Source organism: Phocoena sinus, chromosome 20 (assembly GCF_008692025.1).
Source record: "Phocoena sinus isolate mPhoSin1 chromosome 20, mPhoSin1.pri, whole genome shotgun sequence".
NCBI lineage: Eukaryota > Metazoa > Chordata > Mammalia > Artiodactyla > Phocoenidae > Phocoena > Phocoena sinus.
In genome coordinates this window covers 44,066,611-44,084,660 of record NC_045782.1, presented here as the reverse complement: position 1 = coordinate 44,084,660, position 18,050 = coordinate 44,066,611, and the positions used below count along the sequence as shown (strand labels likewise).

General features: G+C 41.7%; 1 protein-coding gene across 2 annotated transcripts in view; it reads right to left on the bottom strand.

Moving 5' to 3' along the window:
* MAP3K3 (mitogen-activated protein kinase kinase kinase 3) overlaps positions 1–18,050 on the bottom strand; it is a 62,203-nt gene that overhangs the window by 41,138 nt on the left and 3,015 nt on the right. The window contains exons 2-4 of one of the 2 annotated variants that reach the window (XM_032616325.1): positions 12,341–12,462; positions 10,637–10,729; positions 1,587–1,627 (exon numbers count right to left, since the gene is read on the bottom strand). In XM_032616325.1, coding sequence (XP_032472216.1) covers positions 1,587–1,627; positions 10,637–10,729; positions 12,341–12,462 — 256 coding nt within the window. The remainder of the gene's footprint in view (positions 1–1,586; positions 1,628–10,636; positions 10,730–12,340; positions 12,463–18,050) is intronic. The other variant, XM_032616326.1, reaches the window with a different exon arrangement.

The following is an 18,050-nucleotide window of genomic DNA, read 5'->3' as shown; positions in this document are numbered from 1 at the left end:
AGCGACAATTTAAGTTCCATGCTACTGGCAGGTCATAGGACAAACAGCTGGGGACAGAGCTCAGAAGACCTTCTTCCCTCCGGCCCTGGAACAGCCCTAGAATTCGCATGGCGGCAGCAGAACCCTGGCTCTGCAGACCACTCTTTGTACAATGTTTCCATCCGGCAACCTCTGACAACCTTGCAGACTTCCGAATGTATTTTTTTAAGGGAGAACAGCAGCCAAAGATCTCCTCTGGAGCTAGTTTCAAATTGGGCTGAAAGATGCCAGCAGTACAGAACTACCAGTACAAGAGCATTTGAAGGCACTAAGGTCCTCTGGTGGGACTCCTAAAGTAGGTGGATCTTATCCTGATGGGTATGCTCTTTGCCCCTCCAAATGCTCAAAGCAAAGGAAAAAAGGCGGGGCAGTTATCAATGGGAGAGAAAGGCAAAGAGGGGGAAAACAGGTACTGAAAAGCTTGCTTGTGTGCATGCTTGTGCCACATACATGCACACACAGGGTCTCAAATATCTCCTGACCAGAGTTCTGTATGCTTTCTTAAAGGTTTTCCTTAAAATAACTTGAGAAATTCAGTAGAGTCATTTTTCTCCACTGAGAACTTCTACCTTGACTTCCTACAAGAAACTAAATACTGACAATGGAGAAAAGAATACAAGGGTTTTGTAACATTACTTTCACTTCCCTAACAAGGTAAAATACAGAATGCAGACTGAAAACTCCCTTTCTATGTCCTCAAATGAACTGAAATCTTTCACAACTGAGGGACTTGATGCAGCTTCCCACGACCTAGAGACATTTTAAACTTTTTTTTTCTTTTTCCGCTGAGTTGGGTCTTCATTGCTGCGCACGGGCTTCCTCTCATTGTAGCGAGCAGGGCTACTCTTCGTTGTGGCGTGCGGGCTTCTCATTGCGGTGGCTTCTCTTGTTGCAGAGCACGGGCTCTAGGTACGCAGGCTTCAGTAATTGCAGCTCGCAGGCTCTAGAGCACAGGCTCAGCAGTTGTGGCACACAGACTTAGTTGCTCCGCGGCATGTGGGATCTTCCCAGACCAGGGCTCGAACCTGTGTCCCCTGCACTGGCAGGCGGATTCTTAACCACTGCGCCACCAGGGAAGTCCCAAGACATTTTAAAGAAAAACTTCCAATTCACCAACCTGACCCCCGATGTGGACAAAACCAGGGACACTCTATCGGGGATGGGAATGGCACCACGTAACAGGAGAATCCTCATCTCCCTCTGATGCCCATGGCTGGCACAGTGTCAGTGTGTCTGGAAGCCATGACTCAGTAGAGCTGGGGTCCTGACTTCCTCCCCTAGCACAATGGTGGATCTCACAGTAGCAAAATAAGAGCAGAAGAGTAAAACATTAGCAGTTGAAATGGCTTCCAATTTTAAGACCAGAAACAAGGTTCAATCAGTAGGCCAAACCAAGGGTGAAACTTTCCCCTTTATGCCCTATCAACCCCATTCCCCAGCCAGTGACCCCACAGGAATCACTCCAGGGCAACGGCTTCCACAAGCTGAACACTTTCTAAGAAATGCAGCATACATGAACACAACCACTCATCAGAAGGCAGACTTACCGCCTCTCCCCATTGTGCTCGAACTTGATTCTGACGTCACTCTGCCAAAGAAATGATAGACAGGTTAGCGGGTTCTCTGGCGTGTGTCACTCCTGCCCTTCCCAGGTAAGCCTCAGGCAGTCCTTTAGCAACCTTAGGCAGACATCCCTGATGGCTCCTGTTAGAGCTTCTCTACCCCGACAGGCATTCCTTTCAATGAGTTCTAACCTCAGCGGCAACAAAGCTCTTGGGACAAGATCCTTTGGTGGCTGCCCCAGCTCAGGTGCTCTGCTCTGACATATCATTTCTAAGTTCACACACTCTCTATTTCCACAACTGGCTCTGGAGTTTCTCCCACTATATCACCACCTCCTGGCCAGCACACCGTTCCTTCTGGGCTGATGTAACTAGACAGAAAAAGAAACCTTAATACTGATACTTCCTAGCTCTACGACCACAACCAAGTTACTTATCCTCTGTAAGTCTTAGTTTTTCCACCTGCAAAGTAGGGCTAAACATACCTAATTCACAGAGTTGCTATGAGAACTAAACGAGCAAATGTAAGTAAAATACCAATACATAGTAGACATGCACTAAATGGTTGCTGCTGCTACTAATGATTTCCACAATCCTTTCAAGACTGCCCTCAGTGGGAGTAAAGTGGCACTCTGGACAAATACCTTATAATTGTCCCCAGCTCTAGCCTCAATTACCATCATGTGTACCCTATAAGCTCCAGGAGGACAGGGATCATGTCTCTCTTGTTTCTGTAGCTCCAGTGATAAGCAAAGGTAATAGTATATATCTGTGCTTACAATATTTATTAAACGGATTGACTGAAGAATAGAGTTGGGCGTAAGTGTCAGAAATTAAGACGAGGTAGGAGTGTTAGAATGTTAAGGAACAAATCAAGGAGGACGAGAGATACTGTAAAGGGCAAACAAACAACTTGAAGGAGTTAAAAATGACAGGAAAAGGGAGAAGATATTATAGAAGAAAAGAACAGGTACAGGGGAAAAAGAAAACTAAGATAGTCAGGAAACCAACAACTAATAGAGAGGGAGGTAAGAAAGTTCATGGTCAATGAATGAAAATTATACTGAGATTGACAAATTAAAAAACTGTGGCTTGGAAGAAAGAAGAGGGTTTCAGAGTATCTGAAGATGAAGAACATAGAGCAGACAGAAAAGATGACAGAAAAGGGAGAAAGCTGAAAGGTAGGGTGGGTGCACACAGGACTTCCTTTTCCCAAGAGATTGGGAGGCTAGAATTCCCTACCAGTCAAATGAACTAGACTGGTGTTTCTAATTTACACTCTAAAAATTACTGAGGACCCCAAAAAGCTTTTGTTTATGTAGATTATATCTACTGATATTTGCCATGTTAGAAATTAAAATTGAGAAAATTTAGATTTTATTCATTTAAAAATAATTTTAAAACGTTATGTGTTAACATAAATACATTTTAATTAAAAAAACTTTAAAAAAGTGAAGTGAGAGAATGCCAGTCTCTTTAATGCATGGCTTAATAGGAGACAGCTGGATTCTCATATCAGTTTTTGCTTTCAAGCTGTTGTGATAATACGTATTGTGTAGCCTCTGGAAAACTCTACTGTACATTCTTAAGAGTATGAGGGTATAAAGGGCAAGGAACATCTTAGTACTATTATGAAAATAGTTTTGACCTGATGGACCCTCGAAAGGTTCTTGAGAACTTCCTAGGGGTCCTAGAACACACCTTGAGAGTCAATGAATTAAAATATAAGAATACAGCCTCTAACTCACTATTTTAAAGACAGGGAAATGGAGGCTCAAAGAGCTTCATGACCCTGAAAAGCTCACATACTAAACAGTGGACAGCAAAGCTCCCCTGAGGAGCAGGCCTGCGATGTGACAACTTTTCAAAATACAGCCCTGATACAGTCCTTTCATCCTTTGATGTAACATATGGGCCACTTGATCCCATTACTAATAATATGACAACAGTTAACATTTACTGAAGATTTACTATATACTAAGCCTTGCTCTAAGCATGTTACATATATCAATTAAACTAACCCTCACAACAGGTACTATTATTGTGTCTACTTTACAGGAGAACCTAATTTACAATGAAGTTAAACAAGTTCTCTCAAGATTATAATGCTTTAAAAGAAGCTCAGATATGCTATAACTTAAGTGTCACACAGGCAAGGGAGGTTTATTTTACTCACAGATGCAGGGCTTCAATGGGAGCACTGAAAGAAGGAAACTATCAAAGGATCTTTTGAGACCTTTTCAGAACTCATGGAGAAGATGGAGTAATAATGGAGCCAGCATCAGGAGACCAGGGTAGCGATCATGCAGGAAGCTATGGGGCCTGGGGAACCAGTAGGGGAGGCTCTGGCTGAGGCTGTGCACAGGTGGAGATGGAGGAGGTGGCATGGGAAGGCAGTGTGCCCCCTCTGGTGTGCATTCCAGGTGAGAGAGACTGTGTGTGCACATGCGCGTGTGAACATGAGCACACAAGCAGAAAGGTGAGGCACTGCTGCAGAGAAGTTATCATGGGGTTTCAAGGTTTGCATGAGTGACAGCAGTGTTTTCACTGTCTTCTTTTTCTCCTTCCCCTGAACTACTAAGCAGTTCCCGTGGCAAGGCCTTCCGAAGCACAGTGCCTGCAACACGCTGCCGCATCTGACATGCTGTCTCCAGCTTCCCATGCTGTCTGGTTCCACAACTAGCTCTGGAGTATCCCAAGTGCTCACCGCAGTTTGCAGCCCTGTCTGTCCCTGCAGCTGGGTTACCACTCCTTTCACCTCCTCCTGCTCACAGCCCAGCACACCTTGGTGTAGCACTCATTATTATTATATTTTATTAATCGATTCTATTTTTAGAACAGCTTTAGAGTTACAGAAAAGTTGAGCAGATAGAGCAGAGTGTCCATATACCCTTCTCCCCTCTCCACCCCCAGTTTCCCCATCAGTAACATTAGTATGGTACATTTCTTTTTGTTACAACTAATTAAACAATATTGATGTGCTAAATAAAGCCCATAGTTTATTCAGATTTCCCTTTTTTTCCTGTTGATTAAAAAACAATTTATTCCTGTTGATTTTTATCTAATTTTTTATAGCAATAAAAAACACATAACATAAAAACACATAACAATAGCTCTCATTCTAAACTGGGACATTATATTTAGATGCACCTATGAAGGAATCCCCTCTGTCCCTTTGTGGGACTGAAGGAACTAAATTTATTTCATCATGGGCCACAATCCAAATACTATTCTACTTGAATTTAGTGAGAAAGGGAACTAAACTTTTGCCTCAAACCACAAATCACTCCCACTCAAGACTAACCTAGCCTGTGATTAGTAAGCAGTGTAAACAAAGATGCCTAGCCTTCTGAATCCCTTGTCTGATGTGGCTACAGCCTTTCCAGAGCAGGATGCAGGCTTCCATGTACCACATGGTATGCCCAAATCTGCCAAGTTCCTAAATCTGAGTGACCCCTGTCAGGCTGACTAGAATAAGCCGTGGATAAGAAAGTTCAGATAAAGCTAACTAGATTCAATTCCTTCCTGCCCACCATCCTCCTTGCTCCTCTGAGGCATTTCGCACTGGTAGCCGCGTCCTCTGTCACAAGGTTCTCTCCTCTTGCCTCTGTGACTCTATCCCAAGCCAGGGAACCTGCCACCACTCTAACCACTTCTGCTTCTTTGCTGGTTCCTCTTCCTCATGCCTTCTCACACCCCTCCCCCAACATGTAACTGTGCCTCAATGTTTGGACTTCTGGCCTCTGGATTTCTCTCCCTCTTCTCACATCTTCCCCTCGGCAGGAATTAAAAAATCAGGCAACCTATAAATAGAAGATTCCCAAATCTCTATGTCCAGCCCCAATTTCTCAAGCGAAACCTCATCTGTCTGCCACAGATATAAGGCAGATAAGTCATTGTTAGGAATGCAGCACTAGAGTCAAACTGTCTGGCTTCAAATCCTGGCTCTATAACCTCCTTGTTGTAACCCTGAACTAATCTCTCTGTGACTCAGTTTCCTCATGTGAAAATAGTGACAGTATCTATCTCATGGAGTTATCAAAATAATTAAATAACTGGATAAAGATATGAGAAAAGTTCCTGACACATAATAAGTGCTCAAAAAATGGTAATACAGGTCCTTTAGCCAAAATCCTTGGGGCCGAAAGTGTCTCAGAAAGCACTTTCGGATTTAGAGAGGTAGTGGTATGTGTTCTGTATGTTAAGTGATGCCCCTCCAGGGGGAAGGTGTCTGGGCAGCACTCCATGGCAGAGCAGAACGCTCACAGGCATTCCGTGCACCCCTCTGCGCTACTTGGCCTCTCCTGAAGTTAGTTTGGGATTTTGTAACTACTTCTGACCAGCAGCTGGGAACAAAGTTGAGTTCTACACTCTCTTCCCTGGCAGCCACGTGTGCCAGGTCAATGGAGCCACCTTCAATCAGGGTCCTTAAGTGACTGTGGGGAACACTGTCCCCCCTTCCCTGTGCTGGCCATATCTGTACAGTCACTAAGATTTAGGGTTTACCTGTTAAGAGCAAAAGCTAGTTTTTGTATTGAAAAGTATGAATATTCACAATTAGTCAAATAAATAAAGACTGTAAATAGCCCTGTGTCCATTCAGGCCAAGTTTTGTTGCCAAATGAATTTGCTGCAAATTTAAAAATAAATAAATTTTTAAAAACATCTTTTAGTTTGCAGTACTTTTTGGATTTTAGAGTTGCAGATAAGGGATTGTGTACCTGCAAAAGCAATATACACACATACCTCTCAGAGTATCACTGTAGTCGCAAACTCAACCTAGCCATGTGTGTCTGCATCAACTACCCTCCCGAACTAGTCCCCCTTCTCAGTGTTGCCATTTCTAATACTGGCTACAGGCTCAAACCTCTGAGTTCTGCTTGATTCTTTCCTTCTTTTCCCTTTCTCACAGCCAGACAGCAAGTTCCAATTCTCCCCTCCAGGGACTCCAGTATGAGACTCTGCTTCCCATTCTCTCAGTTGTCACTCTCGGAGCCCCTTTCCCCTCCTGAATTCCTGAAGCAGCCTCTGTACTTCTCAGCTCCCCCCTTCCAGCACATTCTACATTCCTCCACAGTTTCAGTCATCTTAACCACCGCTTTCACCACATCCCTTCTTTGTTCAAAAAGTAATCAGTGATACCCATGGCCTATGGAATAAAGTCTAAGTTCTTTACTGTCATTCAAAGCCCTCTGGAATGTAAGCTCACTCAGTTTACCTAATCATCTCACACCGTTTGTTCTCAAAGGGAACCCTCTCTCCAGCCAGATCAATGCCCACCCTATTTCCTGAAATATGCCATATTCATTCCTTCCCCTAGGCCTTTAATAATTCAGCTTCCCAACCTGGAGTGCCACACTTCCTCCTTTCCACCTAACTAAACTCTTATACATCCTTCACTGCCTGGTTCCAGTGCCACCTCCTCCAGAAATGACTCCATAACTCCTTCGGCCCAAGTTTGTCTTTTACTCTCCTGGCCTCCTGTGGCTCTCAGTATCTGTACCATGTATTTAGGCATAGTCACATAGTACCTTAGTTTCTTTTTTTTTTTTTTTTTTTTACATATTTCTCATTTCTCATAAGACTGCATGATTCCTAGGGTACAGGGAATATAACTTATATTTCTTTGTCTAAGAAGGTTGAGTATAGGCCCATGTTGAACTGAATGGAGAGGTGCCACAGCTGCTGAGAAAGAAGTGCCAGTACAAAAATTCAGATCTAGGCAGGTTCAAGTCCCCTGCCCACCAGAGCTAATTTGGTGAAAGGAAGAGTGAGAGCATGCCCAGGCCTGGCTGCAGGCCTCCAGGCTTAGCTACAGATTTGGGAACTCAGGGGGCAATAGGAGTAACCAATGATACCAAACTTAAGCAGACATGACCTTCTCAAAGTTTGAACTCAACAACTGGATATGTAACCCAAGAAGACTCCGAAGAATTCAAAAAAACCTTTATTAAACAAAGGCTTGTGAACCTCTGACCTGGCAGAGGTCCTGGCCAGCCCGTGTCTCCGGTGCCCTCTCTCTGACTCTGCAATGCTCCCCCTCCCTGTAGTTGCCATATACCTTTGGCTCCCACATCTCTGGCACTGGAGTCCTTACTTTGCCAAAGAAAGTAAATAAATGAGAAGAAAAGAGCAACAAAAATAATTTTATTTGTGTGACTCAGGAAAGTCCTAAGAGATCAGCGGAAGAGGTGATTATAAAGCAACCTTCTTCCCTACCCTAATTCTTTCTATATCCCCAGTCCCAGCATTGTGCCTGGCATGCAGCAGGGGCTCAGTGAGTATCTGAATAAATCAATGATGAAATAGTGTATTAGTTATTTACTGCTAGTTAATAAACTATCACACACAAAAAAGGAAGCTTCTTACAAAACAGAATATGAGGCTTGTATATTGCATTATGCTTTATTTTCAAACTAGCCAGCCTATCTTATCAACAACCCATGAAAGAGAAAGGAAGTCCTCAAGAGTCAGGTCTATCACAGTAAAAGCAAAAGACAGTCTGCTCAATCACTGACCCTGTGGAGGAACAGCTCCTAGAATTCTCCTCCTCTGTAACTGATAGCCAAGAGCCTGCCCTTCTAGCACCTGCTATGAAGAAAGCAACTTTTCCATTCTTAAGCACCCACTAGTGAACATCTGGAGGGTCAGACCCAGACCCTGGGCTCTGTTCAAGCCTCTACCTACCACCGTGATAAGATTCAAGGGAAACAGGAATCCATGGTAATAAGGATTCTATTTTTTCTTCTACTGGGACTTTCATATACCGGGTTAGCTTCCTAAGTCTGCAAAGGACCATGTGATATATAGTAATGTCAATCCAATAAAGGTAGAAAACCTTAACCCTTTCAGTTCCATGACAACCTGCATACTTCTGGTTAGATGCTTTCACTAGTGCTCATACCCACAATGCCCGAACATTAACAGAAGTGATGTAGTCACTACCACTTTACACCTGTACCTTGTTTTACAATGTATAAAATCTTTTGTATTCTGTCTATGATCTTACAACAACTTTCAGAGGTAGACACTATGCCTGTATTTTCAGATGGAAAAACTGAGGTTTAAAAAGGTTATCAGACTTACACATGGTAAAATTACTGTGACCGGGAGTCAGAAGATCTGGGTTTGCTTCCTGGCTCTACTTAACATCTTTGCATAAGCACTTTGTAAACTTTAAAGTATTACACACATGCTTACAGTTTAGCTTATAGTTGTTGTTATTGCAGTTAACTGTTGCTGTTGGAAGCACTCTCTAAACTGTAAGATCCATGTTAATGGATTATTAACAACTCAATGACTTCTGGGCCAGTGCTCCTTTCACTACACTAAGCTGTCGCCCTCACAGAGAAATAGCACCTGTTGATAAAGCACTGTTAGTTGATGACTGCTAAAGGGTCTGCCCTTCATGACCTATAAAACCATCCACAGGCCCCAGCTGAGGATGTGCCACACATGTCTAAGAACATGCAGCCAGCTCTAACTGGCTGTAGGCTTCCAGGGACCTAATGTCCAGGTGGGAGAATACAGAGAGCACAGATCCTAACTCTTAGCAAATAGTTGAATAACCAAACGCCTCATAACCCTGTACTTCCGTAGCTGCTCAGAATGCTTAGTTTTTCTCAAATGTATTCTCTTTTTCAATTAATTGCCTAGCTTGTTTACTCAGGGAAGAGGATATCTGAAGTCTTGCCAAGCAGAGGTATTAAATTATGATTTCCCGTTCTTCCAGGCCTCAGCCCCCAAACGATTCTGTCAGTGAACCCCCAGTTCCTGTGGCATTCCTTGCTGTGCCAAGCTTGAGCCCCATGAGGCTATGCCAATCTCAGCCCTGCCATTCTCACTCTGAGGCACTGCTTGCCTCTGCCAACATCATTCCATCCCTGAACAAACCACCTTTCCTGGTGGCCAAAACACTCGGGTACTTTCAACTGGGACTCTGCAATTTGAATCTTTAGCCCAATTTGACATTTCTTAGACCAATTTGGCATCTCTTAGCCCTTTAAATTAGGTTTTGATCTTTCAGTCCTCTCTCCTCCTAAGCATGGACCTTCTGACAGAAGAATTGCTACTGGAGAAAACCGTTTAATCCTATCCTAGGCCCAAGCAAACAAAAACAAGAATTTTTAAAAAGGGAATTCACTGTGTAAACTGTAAAGTCCTACTTACCAGATTATTAACATCTCAAGACTCAGGCTGGGCTCTTTTCATTACATTGAGCTGTAAATACTTCTCCCCCTAAATGTTCCCACCATCCCCATCTCACCCCATCCTTCCTTGGAAATGCAATCACTGAGACTCTCTCTCCTTCTGCTTTCACGATTTTGCTGAAGACTATTTCTCCTGGTCAGAAGCTGAACATCTGCTATACTTCCCAGGAGAGACCATTCTACAACCTTGACTTTATTAAGGGGGAAGCTATTTTGACGTTTTCATTGCCCTTTTACCCAATATTAGCATAAAACTTTGAGCTTCAATTTCTAAACAGCCATGCTAGTTCCAAGCTTCATATTCCCCCCAGATCCCCATGCCCCCTGGAATAGACGCTTAGCTGGGATTCCCACTGATGAGCTTATCACAATGTATAGAAACTCATGACCTGTGTGGTGGAACGAATGTACCAAGGAGATGTGCACATCTCCAAGCATGTACTTAATTTCTTGCCCAACAAATCAACAGTCCCTTATACAGTATATAAAGTTGTGCTATCCAAGACAATAGCCATTAGCCATATGTAGCTATTTAAATTTAAATTTATTAAAATTAAATAAAATTTTAAATTCAGTTCCTCAACTACACTGGGCAGTACAAATATAGAACATTTCTATCACCACAGAAGTTTACTGGACAGCACTGATAGAGATTGCTTATGAATAATACTGTTGTGAGAAATGGTGACAGCACACAGGTAATGAGTAACCAGTGCTCCCTGCAAATTCACTAAAACAATTTGTCCAGGAAATGAATTCCACACTCTTCCAGCACTAGTAGATTTAAAATCACATTTTAGCTTTAACGGGTAATTTTGTTCCTTACCAAAAATTTCTTTTTCTCACTGGCCCCTGCACATGAGCTTGTAGTTACTGTGGGGCTGTTCAGAAGGGCTGAGCTGCTGCTGTTGTGTTTTTTCTTTAAAAGCAAAAAAACTGAGGTTAATAATTTGTATCCTTCATGCAACAGAAAAAGTTTGACGATATTCAAGTAAACCGTGGGTCCAAAGAGCTAGTACCGCTTGTTAAGATTATTTCCTCTATACTAGTCAATCCTTTTCACAGGCTTCTACCTTCATAACCACTGCCTTCACCCCAATAACACAGCAGCAGGCATGGTAAAAGATCAGGATTTTTCTTATAATAGCTTTTAGGCCTAAACAGGATTCCTAAAAGGTAATCTCCCTTCAAGGAATGATCAGAGACCACTCCACCCCTCCTCTTCTCCGCAGAGTCCATTTAGGTCTTCCAACTCAAGAAAGCTTCCCCTTTTCACCTACTAACTGACATCCACGCTAATAGTCCCATTTGGAGAAAGATCAGCTGACTGGAGCAGCGTTAACAAGCACACTCTACATAGGAAGACAGGAAGGAAAGTGAGGTCATTAGGCTCAAGCCTGGGGGAGGGGATTCACTTCTGGTAAAATGCTCCTTCCAAAAGCAGCTTTGAATAGAAGTGAGTTACAGCAAGTGAGAACCCACACAATTAGAATAATGTATGAAAACAGTACAAGAATGGGCCTTATTCTGTTGTTCCCCTAGTTCTGTAAGGTAAACACAAAAAATAAAAGCAGCTTTCTAAACTATTCCTTATGTTACAACTGAAACAAAAGGACTTCGGGTCCCTAGTTTTCCTAAAGGCAGGAAATACTCTGGGAGGCTATATCTAGCCAACCTCAGACAGAAAAAGTTCTAGCCCCTTATACTTTCTCCAGGAACCAAGAGCACTTCTGAAGAATTGGTAGACAAGGTGCAAATGAGGAGAGAGAAGATTAGCTGATAACGAAGAAAACCACAAGGAAGGATATCATCAAACACACCAAACTCGGCCATCTGATACCCACCAGGAAGGAAAGCTCCCCGTCACTCACTCCTCTCTGTGGGCCAAAGGGCCTAGGCAACAGGGAGGTCAGTGACACTGGAGGTAAGAAGGTTCTCAACAGCGCACAACTTTAAATGTTAACAAAATAGAAGCTGTTTTCCTAAAGAAGCACACAACTCTCAATAAAACAGGCACTCTCAACTACCTGAGTTAATGGGGGGAAACAACTGTAAACAATAACAAAATCACTCATTGTTACTTTCAGAATATATATGATGTTTTATTAAATAAATTTCCCTTCCTAACTACATTTTAAATAAACCAATACTAAAATTAATTAATTTTTTCTGAGTATATACTGTAAGATAGCTAAAAAGTTTCTGAATTAGGGATCGTGAATCTGGATAAAATATTTGCCAAATGATCAGTAAAGGAAAAAGTATATGAATACTGTCCCCATAATTAGTGAAGAAATTATTCTAACTCCCTACAGATGAAACAGTATTTACAAGGTGAGATGCACAAGGCATTGGGACTCCAGATCACAACCCACACCTGGTTAGTACATATCACTTACCATTTAACAGACTTAAGGGAAGGGACCAATAGCATTCAAGCCTGTATCAGAGTATCATTGGCTTCTCACATTATTTCCCACCTGAAAACCCCTCCCCAACAAATTTAGTTAACAGCCATGGCCGCACACACCTGCCTATTTGGGTGACCCGTTTCTTTGTTCTTCATGGTCTCATATCCAGGCACCCGGGGACGTCGGCTCATCTGGAGGGCCACCAGATCCTTCATGATTGAGTTCAATGCCTCCTGTTCGTCTGCAAAGAAAGAGAGCACATGGGCTAAGGTACTTTAATACAGACCACAGACGTACTTTCACAAATTATATAACTAATACTCAGGGAGTTCTGCCCAGGTGAGAGACCCTGTAACTATAATCACATGAATTTGCTACCTGTGAAAAGTAGATAACTGAGGTCAGACTATGGCAAATTGAATTTTAATGGATTCTTAACAGCTCTCCAATCAGATTTCTGGCAGCAATATCTACCAGTTCACTGGGGGCAAGGGAGGTGTTCAAACAGACCAATTCTTCCAGTGCCAGAGAAACTCAACCAGGAAAAATAGATGAAAAGTTGGAGTGAAGAACAATAAAGCACAGTGTAGTAGGGTACTGAGTGAAGATGAATTCATGGAGAGCTGATTATGGGACACAGTCAGTCAGACTTATTCCTAAACTATCGTACACAGGAGAGCATATTTAAAAGGTACCAAACAAGGACCTCAGGTCACTGCTTTGAACAAAAGTTGTTTTACAAGCCTAGCCTCTGAATGCCCCCTCCCAACTCTACAATTTTATAGGCCTTCTGCTTCCCACAGGGAAGTCAAAAGGCAGTTCTATTGTTTTTCTTCCCTAACTCACCAAGCAATGCATTGTCTCTGCCTTACTGGTATTACTTTTAATCCCCTTTCTTGACATAGCATAGATCACTACAGTTCTCATGCAATGAAGACAACTGGCCAAAACCCGGAACCTAAACCAGCCCAATTCCATGTTTTGCAAAATCCTCCTAGGTCCTTCAAGAGATCCTTGTCTACTCAAATAGCACTGGGGAGTTGAAAATAAATCTGCTGATCTGCAAAGAAACATGAGGAATGAGCTGTTACACTTGCTTTAGTGACAAATGAGTCACTTAGGGACTTGGGGCACACCTTAAAAGAAGTACAAGACTACACCCACAGAGTGTGCCTATCTTCTGCGCTTTATCACTGTCCCTTGAAAATACTCTAATATCCTGTGGAAAGGAAAGAGCAGCATGTAGTATAGGAAGTAAAGCGGCGTTATTTGCCTCTCCCCTCTTCCTAAACCAAATCTGCTCGGGTGCCCTACATGCCCTCTGAGGAGATGCAGCAAAGGAAGGAGAAGGGTGCCCCTGAAGAGATTTTTGTCTGCTCAGAAAAGTAAAATTAGATTTAAGACTTGAAGGAAAAACACCAGTAGAGTAGCTTCCCAACTAATTCCACTTCAAAATATATACAAAAGTATGAGAGTGATATAGTTGTAGTATGACAAGAATGAGGTAAATGAGATAACGAATGAGGAAGTGGGTGTCTACAGAAAGACATTTGTCAAAATTAAAACACAGGGCTTCCCTGGTGGCACAGTGGTTGAGAGTCCGCCTGCCGATGCAGGGGACACGGGTTCGTGCCCCGGTCCGGGAGGATCCCACATGCCGTGGAGCGGCTGGGCCTGTGAGCCGTGGCCGCTGAGCCTGCGCGTACGGAGCCTGTGCTGCGCAACGGGGGAGGCCACAACAGTGAGAGGCCCGCGTACCACACACACACAAAAAAAATTAAAACATACATCCCATCAATTATTTTATACTTTCTCACAATTTACCTATAGGCTCCTTAATGGGAACTTGCTTGGTTTTTGTTTTGTTTTTTAACCTCCCAACCAAGATTTTAAAACTAGAGCATAACATCTAAGCTAGGATGACTAGATTATATATATGTATAACATATATATAGGCTTATATATTAAATTGGCTTATATATCATTAAATAGTATATATGTATAAATTTATTGGGCCAACTGTAACAGTAAATTGGGGTCATTACGATTATGACTAGGTGGGTGTTTTCTGAGGAACATCCAGTGATAGTCCTAACAGCAGAATGCATATAGTTTTCAGTATCAAGGTAACCAGCCTTAGAATTGAGAACTTCAGTTGTCTCAACTCAGATACTGAAACAAGATGGATGTGAATATACACACACAGACACACGCACATGCTTTCCAAGTCAAATCCATGACAAGTATGACCAAAGAAATTGTTTCTAATTCTGTATAAGATGATGCTATTATAAGAGCTGGTTTATCCCGTTGACAAATTCTGTTTCCAGGAAGCTAACCAATTCCTGGCATTACTTAATGGATAAGAACTTGTTTGGTAGTTCCAGTGGTGAGAACACACTAGAGGAATGGTTTGGTTCTATCTCTTGAAATCTGGGGCAACTGACCCAAGTGAAACAAAGTAATAGAATCTGATTTTGTGTCAAAGTTGCATATATTTCTAGAGGCAAACGGGTTCTTTTTTTAAAAAATAAATTTATTTAGTTATTTTTGGCTGTGTTGGGTCTTCGTTGCTGTGTGCAAGCTTTCTCTAGTTGCGGCAAGCGGGGGCTACTCTTCGTTGTGGTGTGCAGGCTTCTCACTGCAGTGGCTTCTCTTGTTGCGCAGCACAGGCTCTAGGTGCACAGGCTCAGGAGTTGTGGCGCACGGGCTTAGCATGTGGGATCTTCCCAGAACAGGGCTCGAACCCCTGTCCCCTACATTGGCAGGCGGATTCCTAACCACTGCACCACCAGGGAAGCCGTGGTTCTTAAACTGATACTTCAAACTGAGGACATGGATAAAGACAGGAAGCAAATCGAGTGGTTCTTTTAGGCATTTCTTCCTGGATTGGGATTTTAACTGAATTATCTGTGCTATTGTACTCTTTCCTTAAAAAATAAAAACAAACAAACCTTTTAAAAACAAATAGCAGCTTTCTTAGAGTGCAGTAGTCAGTTATATGGACTTTGGAGTCAGAAAGACCTGGCTTTAAGAGGCCTTAAACAAATTACTTATTCTCCCTAAACCTCAATTTCCTAATCTGTAAAATGGAGATAATAAAAGTATCATTACACAGAGCTGCTGTGAAACTTAAGGGAAAAAACAAACAAACAAAAAACCTTACAAATTATTCCTCATGGTACCTAACACTTAGTAATGCTGAAAAAAATGCTGGCTATTATTATTAGCAATGGAGAAAAGGTTAATGGAGGCCACAATCTATCCTAATATTTAGTTGTATTTCTGAATTTTTATTATTAATCATTAACAATAACCATTTACTGAATACCTATCATGTATTATACATTAGACAGTTTTGAAAGCTACTTTAAGGTATTCAAACTCTAGGGGTAAAAAGACAAAACACACAAATACAAGGTTACACAAATAAAAAGACTGAATTAGACAAGAAACAAACCAGAATACATAAACACATGTGTAAAAAAATTTTTTTACAGTGTGAGTAGCAAGAGATTATATAGATGATTTTACAGAATAAAGAGTTTTCCAGAAATGCAAGCTGTACCAGCTATGCAAGAGAGCTTTACAAATAAACTGAGGAGAAGGACATGAAAGCAAGTGAGCAGTGGAGGAAAAGAAAAGGTCAGGGACTGATCCTCAGTGAATAGTAATGCCATCAAGTAGAGTAGGAAGAAGGTGTGCTGGCACAGAAGCCTTTAAGAGGATTGGGAAAAAACAAGAGTGACACCACAGAAGCTCAGACCAAAGAATAGCAGGGGCACGCAGAAGCCAGGCAGGTCCAATAGGGTAGTAGAGGCAGAAACAATTTTACAGGGAACAGAGAAGCTGGAGATTAAAAGAAAATTGGAAGTAGCGGAAATCAACAGTTCATTTATGAACTTTACACGTGAACAAGTTGAGGCAGAGGTAATAGTATGCTATAACCTTGAAAAGATTTCCGAAGGATGGGGGTGGTCTGACACACTTAAAAGCTACCAGAAAGAAGCACAGAGGAAGAAGTTAACTCTAGAGATTAGGAGGTCAAGGATCTAGGGGTGAGGAATATTCATAGAAAAAGAAAAGAAGGGATCTATGAAACAAGGTCTACAGTTCAGGCTTAAAAAGTGGAAGCTCTTCAGCAGTCTCAAGCAGACAGCTATCCATAATTATCCAGCGGCGTGTACTTTTCCTTCTCCCCATACCCTGACCTAAGGCATGGGGGCTGCCAGGCAACACACTTCTCTCTCATTAGTCCCAGCAGGAAGTCACTCTTCCAGACTGAGCTATTACTTCTATCTAAAAGCAGGGTCCTAAGGCACTCCCATTTACAAATTCCCTTGGTTTAAAACCCAGAAAAGTTTCCAGAAGCAACATGTCCTTCGATAAACATTGTTGTCCTGCATGATGCCAGACACTCACTCTTTTCCATATATACAACCCCCAAATTTAATCTTTGTTTTCATTTAACAAACTACTTCTTCACCTTGCTCTACCCAACTCTGCCAGATCATCTGATCACACTGCTCACTCAGGAGATCCTGTGCTTCAGAGTGTCTGTGAGTCAGATTTTACTATCTTACTGTTCATGACATGTTACATACTCGCACTGCCTCCACCCTCTCCATACCTGGGCAAACATCATTTCATAGTAAGTATAAGCAAAAGGTCTGATCCTCAATTCACAAGAACATTTTTCCTTTTTCCTTCAAGGCCCTGGTTGAATCTTCGCTAAATCTCAAAGTCAAATTCTGGTGTTTATTTTTCTGTTTCTGGGATATAACTGCCCTTCAATATTAACTGATGACTTAAAATTAAAAAATACATATTACAAAGTAAGCTATTGCTTCCTCGTAAAAATCAATATATCACCATATTTTATTTTAATGGTTAATGAAATTAACCTTAGAGGTCTGAGGACTATAGGATAATGTATGTCAATCCCAAAACTACAGAATTGATCTCTCCCTCCTATGTACCTTTACAGTTTTGATGAAGTACCTATAACACCTCATTGCACTGATTTGTTTACATGTTTTTGGTTCACCTCACCTAACTGTAACTTCTTAAACACAGGATACATGTATGTACAGGGCCTAACACTATATCTGACACATAAGAGATGCTCAATAAATGGGCAAAGAAAAAATGGATAGCTTACATAGTCAGAACCAAGAAAACTGCTTCTTCCTCTATGTATTCCCCTAAGTAATGCTAAGTTGGACTGATACTTTTTACAAATGCCTAAAATTCAGTTTTAAAAACCAATCATCATTTTGTAAAGTATCAGAAATCTAGTCGTGACATAGCCATGTTGATTCATTAAACTGTGATCCCAATTTCAATCAAAACAGTTGCTAACGATTTAGAGTATACACAGGTGGTCAGATTCTAGCTTGGTCTAACTGGGAGCTCCCAACAGACTTGAAACCCTAGAGACACAAGGCATCTGCAAATCACAACGATTCTGACTTCAAACCAAGTTATCAAACCAGAACCACAACATCCTAAATCCTATACTCAGTTCATGATCGTTTCCAGTAACATTTCCAAGTTGTTGCATATTTTTCAGTAATACTTCCCACTAAATTTTAGATTGCATTTATAGACTCCAAATAAACACTAGTAAATTAATCTTAGGTGTTATTAACAGCATTTGCCACTATAATTACTAAAACTAGGAGAGAATTTTGGTGTGACCAAGAAAAAATGACCAGTCAAGCCCAAATTTTTCTTTATAACCACATAGTATCAAAGCCAAAAAAAAAAAAAAAAAGACTATTTCCTATTATTTACAAGGATAAGTGTAATTTCCACTAGAAATTTACT